General features: G+C 42.2%; 2 protein-coding genes across 2 annotated transcripts; both read right to left on the minus strand.

Annotated features, from left to right (window-relative positions):
* Window positions 1-118: 118 nt before the first annotated feature.
* On the minus strand, window positions 119-2,606 carry LOC121979381 (calmodulin calcium-dependent NAD kinase-like). The gene is made up of 7 exons (XM_042531376.1): window positions 2,522-2,606; window positions 2,192-2,415; window positions 2,050-2,111; window positions 1,310-1,540; window positions 788-1,234; window positions 431-572; window positions 119-355 (listed from the first exon to the last, which is right to left on the minus strand). Exons 1-7 carry the CDS (start codon window positions 2,604-2,606, stop codon window positions 119-121), a joined length of 1,428 nt encoding a protein of 475 aa, XP_042387310.1.
* Window positions 2,607-4,318: 1,712 nt separating this feature from the next.
* On the minus strand, window positions 4,319-7,701 carry LOC121982597 (indole-3-acetate beta-glucosyltransferase-like). The gene is made up of 2 exons (XM_042535738.1): window positions 6,120-7,701; window positions 4,319-5,211 (listed from the first exon to the last, which is right to left on the minus strand). The coding sequence occupies exons 1-2, from the start codon at window positions 6,828-6,830 to the stop codon at window positions 4,486-4,488; spliced, it is 1,437 nt and encodes a 478-aa protein (XP_042391672.1). The 5' UTR covers window positions 6,831-7,701; the 3' UTR covers window positions 4,319-4,485.
* Window positions 7,702-9,798: the final 2,097 nt, after the last annotated feature.

The following is a 9,798-nucleotide window of genomic DNA, read 5'->3' on the forward strand; positions in this document are numbered from 1 at the left end:
AGTGTATAGCACTCTTTGATGCGTTGAGTATCCTGAATGATACTCATTCAACAATGTGATTCTAGTTTTACATAAAATTCTTGCTAATATATAGTTAAGAACTTGACACTAACTTTTGTTACACCAATGATCTCTCCATTATTTTCACAGCTTCCTTCAGTTGCTGCTGTGTCTCTGCTCTTGCTGGCGATGTGATTTCATCCCAAATGCTCCCGGAGCCATGACCAGTGTCATCCTCAGGGTACAATTCATAGATCGAGTCGGCGTCTTCATTCAACTTGCTCACCTTCTCCAAGCAGTTGATACAATCGCGATCTTCCGGTAAATTTCTGCTTCCATCTCTCCACTCTGTCATCTGCAATCCAATACTAATTCACTTAACTCTAAATCTCACAGTTAACAAAAGCTGAAACATAACCAAAAATCAGACCTTTGCAGATCCCATAGAGTTGGTCGAATACAGCTTCGCGGAGTCGGCAAGTCGACAATATCTTGGAAAGGCACTCGCAAACCTCTTGTGGGATTTCAATTGAGATTGAACTCTCACTGCTCTCCCCATTATTATAGCCCTCCTGTCAACATGATTCTTAACTTGAACATCAAACCTATATATATCAAAAGAAGAATAGCTTGGTGTACGAAACTCCCCTCAACGCAAGACTCAGTTTTATCTTGCATTGTAAGAGTTTGTTTCCGTGTAATTTTTAAATCACACGGAAATAACTTTATCGTTGCACCAAAGCTCTCCTTCAACATCAAATGTAGACTTTTGTGCCTTAAACTATACCTGACTCCTCTAACAACTGCTAAGTAGGCATCACAGATGACTCCAACTAGTTCTATTCTATAAGGCTTCCTTTGGGGGCTCTTGTGCTCCTCCTGTTGCACCACTGGTTCCCAGTAGTTCTCTGTGACTGTTCCGTCACCGGAAACCTTGTATCCGACTCCCATTCGATACTGCTGGAGATGCACATTCCGCGCCATGGTGATCGTTTGCCGGACAAATGGTTCCCAAGAGAGTGTGCCATCCATGATCACATCTCGGCCTTCGTTTAGCGCGGTCACGAGGAGGGAGGAGGCGGCGTCGGTGGATGACTGGTGCACCAGTTCAGCTGTTTGGAGCATGTCGCTGTGGTTGCCTCTCGAGCTGATGGCTTTGTAGATCACGTCCATCTCTTTGAATTGATCAGCTTCCACTACAACTGTGCTTGCCGCGGCGGCTAACCAGAAGGGACTGCAACAAAGGTGAATTGAGAGTTGATGACTCTTTGGCTGCCATTGATGTTTTGAAATGGAGCTCGGAGCTTACTCCTTGAGGATTTCTTTAAGCACGGTGCTCTTGCCGGCGCCCATCCCTCCACCCATAAGTAGAAGAACCGGACTGCGGTACTCCGAGGCGTCTGCTGGCGCCGGAAGTACGACCTCCGAGCGGCGGAACTCCTCTTGGTGGATGATGCCGATGGCCTTCAGTTCCTCCACCAGCGTAGAGAAGACTCTTGTCACCTTCAGGTCTTTCGCCACCCTCTCGAATCTTATGTTCCTGTGTTTTTAGTCAATGTCTGTAAGCTTCTCATGATCTAGACTTCACCAGCAATTTATGTACAATTACTCAACTATTCTTCAGTATATTATTTTCATTATTTTCTCCTATTTAGATTGCATCATAGCAATTATGAAATCGTAACTGTTACAATGTGAATATTAGATGTGCAAGTTGAATCTGCATTATAGAGGTTATTATTTCGTAGTTATTATAACGCAAATGATAGGTGAATATAATTAAATTCACATTGTAACAACTATGAAATCGTAATTGTTATAATGTAAATATTTTTGAACAGATTAAATATGTATTATAGTAACCATGATCCGTAGCTACTATAACATACGTAGCACCTATAAAATCATAGTTGTTAAACGTGCTCGACCAATTCATGATTTCAACAAAAATAGGCAGAATATGTTTTGATAAAAAATTAAAAAAGGAAACATAGAAAGCCCTTCTCATTTTTGCCCAACTATTAAACCATTGTGGATAAGTAATGGCACCTCGTCGCCTCCATTACAAAGTTCTTCAGCTTCATTTTGTGCTCGTGATCGGCACTTAGAACCTGTACAATTCGATAAAACAAAGGAAATTGAAACTAGTTGATTCTCGAGACGATTAAAATGTGCATTAATTAATAAATACCTGAGTAATTAAGAAAGGAGCATGGCTCCAGTGGAATGCAAAGTACCCTAGTATGCATTTATCCAACTCCTCCACAAGCTTCACATACAGGGATTCATGTTCTTGCTCTTGTGATAAAAAGTCGAAAATGTTGTCTTCGCATTCATTGCTTCTTCTCAGATAACCATTGGCTAGTTTGCAAAGGATAGGGCATTCCCTAGAATCTTCGAATCCAAGCTGCCTAGCTACAAAGATCACAACAAATCAAAGATGTTTCTGCAAAATATATATATATATAAAAGCAAAGCCATGAACGATCAAAAGATCGATAAATATAGAAGTTGTAATTACCAACATATTGTTGGAAGCTCTCGAGTTCTTCGATCCGGCCGGATTCCGCCAGCACCAGCCTCGGCACCACCTTTGAGTCCCTCATAGGTCTGCATACAACACACAAGATTCAGAGAGACAAGGCATTTAGGGAATGGAGCATGAAGAGTAATTAGACGAGTTTCAACAAGAATAGAGGCATTTGAGGGAAGAACAGAGAGGAAAGGAGGTAATTGAGGTGAATGCAAGAGGAGATCTGAACGAGCGGCCAAGCAAATATGATGGATTTGAGGTGGTGAATTATGTACCTTATTTAGAGGCATATCTTATTTGAGAGTGTATAGATATTATGAGCATTTTAAATGGATTGTTTGATCGAATTTGCATGGATTAACTGTTTTTAGATCGGTTGTTTAATTTTTGGCGGCAATTGAGAATTCTTAAAAGATTTTACATATTTATTTTCTATTTTACCTATTTCGTCAACTACTGAGCTTCAAAAAAAAAAAAAAAAAAAAAAAAAAACACACCCACACAATTTTAAAAAATAGTACCAATTTAGTGTTATATAAATTTTAAAATTAATAGTAGACTATGATGATGTTATATTTTAAAAATCAATATTATTGTAGTGTTGTACAATAATATTTATATTTAAAACGTAATACTATTATTTTTTAAAATCTAACACCACCCGTTAATTAGAAGGTGATGGATTTACTACTGATTTTATCCGAAAGTTGAAAAGATGTCTTGCTAAAAATGTGGCTCTGATGTTGACTGGAAGAAGATTCCATAGTGGCTCTGGTGTTGACTGGAAGAAGACTCCGTGCTGTCTTGTAAAACCAGTAGCGTTAATGTGTCGGGTCAGGGAGGGAGTCTCTAGCATTAGCCCTCCGACACTTAAGTCAGTCGTCAGTTCAGGAGGAAAGAATAGTGGCAGTGAATAGTAGCAGAGAATGTGTACAATAATGAAGCCTTGCATACCTCCGCTTATGGATGGAGACCCCCTTTTATAGTACCATTGTAGTGCTTGTGCACGCCTCTCAAAGCATATGCACGTTTTCTAAAGCTTCCTAAGAAAAGATAGGTCGAAATGTATCCCTAATACCTTTACTTAAGCTGACATGCAAATCTCTAATGTTACAAGCTAAAAACTTCTAAAGTACGATTTGCCTACAGAAAATTCTCTATTGTAGGCAACGTAAACTTCCAAAAGAGTACGATAAGATGTGTGTGTAGGTTCCGTTGTAGATTAATAGGGGGCCACTTGGCCGGGATGTCATTAGCTCGGTCGTACTAAATAGAACTATTGGCCTGTTCTTCACTCGGTTTTATTGTTGCCAGAGAAGTATATGCGTTTGATCAGACCTAAGGTCCGATCGACTATGGCAGTGAACCGAATAACTTAGTATTTGACTCTTAACCTCAACTACAAATGTAGAGGATGACTGCTCAGACTGTTTGGTCGGTCTTTCACTTCCGACCAACTCTCAGGACTCGCTCAACCAACCTTGCTTAATTCACACTCCACGATCTCATCCTGCGACTTTGACTATTAAATTTTGATTTCTATGTCAGTCAATTTTTTCTATTTTGACCCACTTTTAAGGGACATTTTTATTACCGTATAATTTATAATAGAATATGGATCAATTTCCTATCTGCTACAATTGTAATCATCTTTTTTCACTGTCATTTAAACATAGTATCATAGTAAATGACAAGAGAGATTAAATGGAAAAAGTCATATCCTTTGAAACATTTGAAAATTAAATCGGTCTTGTGAGAATTCCTCAATTTTAAGTGCGATTTGATCAAATTGCTGAAATTTTGGAGAAAGGAAGAAATTAAATTAACAGAAATGCAGTCGAATTAAACAGCGATAGTATCGATTCATTCATGCAGAAATTGTCCCTTGACGTCACGTCACGTTACGTCAGCAGGCTTCGTCGTGCTGGATCGTCCATGCTGACGCCGTTCAGTTATTGATGAGAGTCGGCGGCGTTGGTCTTGGAATTGACGAACTCCACGAACGCGTCCAAGTTCCTGTCGGTGCTGCCTCGCTCCTGGATGGCGGATCGAGCCAGATCGCTCCACCGCCGCGCGCTCCGGCGAATTTCTTCCCCCTCGTCGCCGTCCATCACCGCCCGAACGCAGCGCTCCAGCTCCGCCTGGGTGACGAGGCCGCCGTCCCCCGGGCGCGCCCGCACGCCCACCTTCCATTCGGTCTCCACGCACTTGGCGTTGGTGGGCTGGTCGGACCACTGGGGCAGGCCGATCATGGGGACGCCTAAGCAGATGGACTCCAGCGTGGAGTTCCAACCGCAGTGGGTGACGAAGCAGCCGACGGCCGGGTGGGCCAGCACCGCCAGCTGCGGGCTCCAGCGCACGATGAGGCCGAGGGCCGGGGAGAAGCCCGGCGGCAGCGTCCGGCGCTCGGCGTCGCGGACGACCCAGAGGAAGGGGCGGCCGCAGGCGGTGAGGCCGAGGGCCAGCTCCGTCATCTGGGCCGGGCTCAGGGAGGCGAAGCTTCCGAAGGAGACGTAGATGGCGGAGTGAGGGGGCAGCCCGGCCAGCCACCGCATGCAAACGTCGTCCTCCGCCGGGAGGAGGTTCACGCCGTAGGAGGCTCCGTCGGCGGCGGAGATCGGCACGCAGGGGCCCACGTTGACGGCGTGAAAGTGATGGGCATTCAGACATTCGATCACCTTCCAATGCCATTACAATATTACACACAATATTTGATATTTTTTTTTATAAAATCTATTTAAATTTATTTTTTATGTTTAATATCATAACTCAAATAATAAATCTTCAAAGCTACATTATGTGACTGTGCATATCGCACAGCATATCAATTTTTTGTTTTCTTTAATTTTTTTTTTAATTTTGAAATATAAAACAATTAAAATATATTTTTTTAAGATTTTATTTTTAAGGTTCAAATTTCCTAATTGGGTTATAATTTTTAAACTAATTTTTTATAAAAATTTTAACTCTAGAATTTAGGCTTTCAATTGGTTGTAGTATTTAGTTAAAGGAAAAATAAAAAATGAAACAAATTTAAGTATTTATGAAATATAGTAATGTGTTTAAGGGATATATTAATGTATTAGGGATTTATATAAGAAAATGTTGATTTTTTTAATTCAAAATCTTAAAAAATAATAGATATTATTTTTTAAATTTTAAATTAAAAAATTAATTAAAATATTTTTTAAGATTTTATTTTTAGATTCACACTTTGGGTTATAGTTTTTAAATTATTTTTTAAAAATATTTTATCTCTAGATTTTAATTTTCTCAATTGGATTATAGTATTTAATTAAAAGAAAAATTAAAAATAAAATAAATTTAAATATTTACAGAGTATTGTAGTATATTTAGAGGATATATCTATGTATTAAGAATTTATATAAATATATATAAATATATATATAACTAAATTTTAAAAAATAAAAAGTTATAAATTTGACGACTCGTGAAGACTGAAAGTTTTTTTTAAAAAACAAGGGTATTAAAAAAAAAGTGCCCTTTTTAGGTATTTTCAAAAGTTGTGGGGGTAAAAAGTTTGTAATTGATGAAAGATTGAGGAGTGCGATGAAGATGTGCTCACCGGGCCTTCTAACTCGTCGAAGGAATTGAAGAGCACCCAGTCGTCTTTCCCGGCTCCGTCGAACTGTTCCAGCGCGTACGCCGCCAGCGTCGCGTACGCGCCGTCCCCCAACGCCATCGTCGGGAACTCCCGCCTCTCCATCTCCGGCATCCCCGGCGGCGCCACCCGCCCTCCCTCCTCCACCGGCGCCGCCAGCTCCCCCCTTCTCACGTAGTAGTATATCGCGCTCACGCTGGCCGACTGCGTCGAGAAGCCCACCGCCGCCGCCCCGTGCCGCCGCGCCACCCCCGCCGCCCAAGGCACGAACGTGTCGTACACCACGGCGGTGAAGGGGCGCCCCTCGGCGGCGCGCGCCTCCATGAGCTCCGACAGCGCGCGCGCGCCGTGAGCTTCGAAGACCTCGAGGTAGACCTCGAGGCTCGGGGACGAGGCGAAGCCCCCGGCGTCGTATCCGTCAGAGATGGCGGCCACCGCCACGGGCCCAGCCTGGGTGGCGATGGACTGGACGATGAAGCGGGTGGCGAGGAAAGTGGTCGCGGGCCACTTGGCGGCTAGGCGCTTCGCGAACAGGAGCATAGGATTGAGGTGGCCTTGAACCGGGAAGGGGAACACCAACACACTAGCCGCCGCCGCCGCCGCCATTTTTTTTATCTCTCTCGATCTCAACTCCACCCAACCTCCACTGCTTCCGGCGAGCTCTAGATTTTGCATGGAACTAAATCTATAATTAGATTATATACAGAGAAAATTAAGATCAGGAAGAATTTTCAAAAAAGGAAACAAGGAAATGCCAACCATGACGGTTTCGGTATGTTTGTTTGCTGCTTCCCTGGTGTGATTGACGTTACCATTGGAAGTCAAATGGAAAAAGCACCTTGGAAGTGCGAAAGTACGTGACAACTAAAAATTTATTATTATTCATTTAATACTTGTAACAGCAATTAAATAGGTAAATTTAAATAACTTACTAAACTAAATAATAAATTTAAATAATATTCATGAGCATTATTGATAAATAATGTCCATAAATAATAAATAATAATAATAATAATAATACTAGAAAACGTTCATGCATCATATTTGTAAATTATGTTCATCAATAAAATTTTTATCAATGTGTTACATGACTTAATTTATTTTAGATTTGACTTGACTCTATTGTTAGGATGGTTGACCGGTTAGAAAGGAGGTTGAATAATTCTATAAAAATTCAAAATAAACAAATCCTTCTCGGACTTAAAGGAACACTTACATAAAATAACTTACTTTACCCTCCTGTTATTCCATCCCGTGTTTTACTTTTCTATGCCTTAAAAAGCCTTCGACGTCGACGACTCCCATCAGCCATCTTCGACGTGGTTCGCCGTAGCTCCGGCTTCCCCTCCCTTGGTCGACGAAAGCAGCTCCGGCTTCCCCTCCCTTCGTCGACGGCAGCAGCTCCGACGTCTCCTCCCTTCATCGATGAAAGCAGCTCCGACTTCCCCTCCCTTCGTCGACGGCAGCAGCTCCGGCTTCCCCTCCCTTCGTCCACTAAAGCAGGTCCGTATCTCCATCGTCGTCCTCCACCGTTGTCACAGCTCCACCATTTTTCTGACTTCAAAAATGGCCCGATCGTGTAAAGAAATCACCTCCACCAACAATTCTATAAATGAAGGGCTTTAAACTTAGTCCTTGAATTTTCTTTATTTGAAGTATAGACACTGATTGTTGTCCCGTGGGACATAATTTATATGTGGCTACTGCAAAAGCTATTCAAATAAGGATTGCAGTAATGCATGAAGTAGTAAAATAACTCTCTATTACTAGTTTGCATTAGAACCCTTCGAGATCAAAGGTTTATCAAAATACATCGACAAACTTTACATGAAATAAACTAGCTCAGACCCAGACACTTCTTTGTCATTTATTAACTCATGAAACTATAAAGAAGTGTCTGGGGCTGAGCTAGTTTATTCAATGTAACAGTTTGCCGATGTATTTTGATAAACCTTTGATCTCGAAAGGTTCTAATGCATGCTAGTAATAGAGAGTTATTTTACTACTTCATGCATTACTGCAATCCTTATTTGAATAGCTTTTGCAGTAGCCACATATAAATTATGTCCCACGGGACAGCAATCAGTGTCTATACTTCAAATAAAGAAAATTCAAGGACTAAGTTTCCAGCCCTTCATTTATAGAATTGTTGGTGGAGGTGATTTCTTTACACGATCGGGGCATTTCTGAAGTCAGAAAAATGGTGGAGCTGCGACAACGGTGAAGGACGACGAAGGGAGGGGAAGCCGGAGCTGCTTTCGTCGACCAAGGGAGGGGAAGCCGGAGCTGCGACAGACCACGTCAAAGATGGCTACTGGGAGTCGCCGACGCCGAAGGCTTTTTAGGGCACAGAAAAGTAAAACACGGGATGGAATAACAGGAGAGTAAAGTAAGTCACGGGAAAAGCACGTTTTTGACACTGCTTAAAATTTTGTCGTTTAGCAAATGGGACACCGGGACAGACATTTCTCGGGACAGAGGATCCAAACTCTGGCCTCGGCCTTGCAGCGAGGTCGCTTGTCGCCCCTAGTCTTGCGGCGAGGCCTGTCGTCCTCAGCCTTGCGACGAGATCTATTGCGCTTCTTTTTTCCTCCTATTCTCTCTGTCTCCTTGCTTGCCCCTCCCTTTATGTAATCAATCAATCAATTCCATTTTTTAATGTAATCTTTGCGATTTATTTGGATTTGAGTTCTCAATTTATTATTCATTGGAAGATTCCGTAACAGGATAAGGAGGAAGACGACGAGAAGGAGTAAAACACGGGATGGAATAACAGGAGGATAAAGTAAGTCACGGGAAAAGCATGTTTTTGACACTGCTTAAAATTTTATCGTTTAGCAAATGGGACACCGGGACAAATATTTTTCGGGACAGAGGATCCAAACTCCCGAGGCCAAGGGCAACACACAACCTCACTGCAGAAGTCTGACGAGGTCGGATCCTCTGTCCCCAGAATGCGTCTGTCCCCGTGTCCCACCCAGAAAACGACAAAACTAGAACGTGCAAAACACGTGCTTCTGTGCCAAAACCCATTCACCAAACACTTTTCCTCCCCGAAAGCTTTTTCTGTGCCCTAACCCAAATTCCAGCCGAACCCCACTGCTTCCGCCGTCGACGCCTTCTCCGTCCCCTCCTAAACTCGACGACAGCCATCTCCGTCTTCTCCCGAACTCGACGACACCCATCAGCTTCATCTCCCGAACTCGACGGCAAGCAAACTGCTTCATCTCCCGAACTCGACGGTCGCCGACAGCTTCATCTTCGTCCAGTTGGTACCTTTCTTCCTCCCCCTTTACCCTTCTTCCTCCCCCCTCTCTCCCCTTCTCCAGCCAAGATCTAAATGTCTCTGTCATTTGATTTGGGTGAAAACGAAGCATAAGAAAATGGAACCAAAGGAATTTTGTATTTTGATTTTGATCTATATATTTGTAGTATGATTTACCATACTTCTCTTTAGATAGTTTGTTGTGAGGTTTTTGAATCTTGCTGCTGTTGGGTTAAGGCACAGAATTCCTTTAGTTTATCATACTAAATCTACTAGTTTGCTTGTCATTTGGTATTTAATTTTATAAAATAAATATTTGCAGATCAAGTTTTGTAATATTTGCAGATCTGGGTTGCTACTGCATTCCCTATTTTTTTT

This window comes from Zingiber officinale, chromosome 5A (genome assembly GCF_018446385.1).
Source record: "Zingiber officinale cultivar Zhangliang chromosome 5A, Zo_v1.1, whole genome shotgun sequence".
Taxonomy (NCBI): domain Eukaryota; kingdom Viridiplantae; phylum Streptophyta; class Magnoliopsida; order Zingiberales; family Zingiberaceae; genus Zingiber; species Zingiber officinale.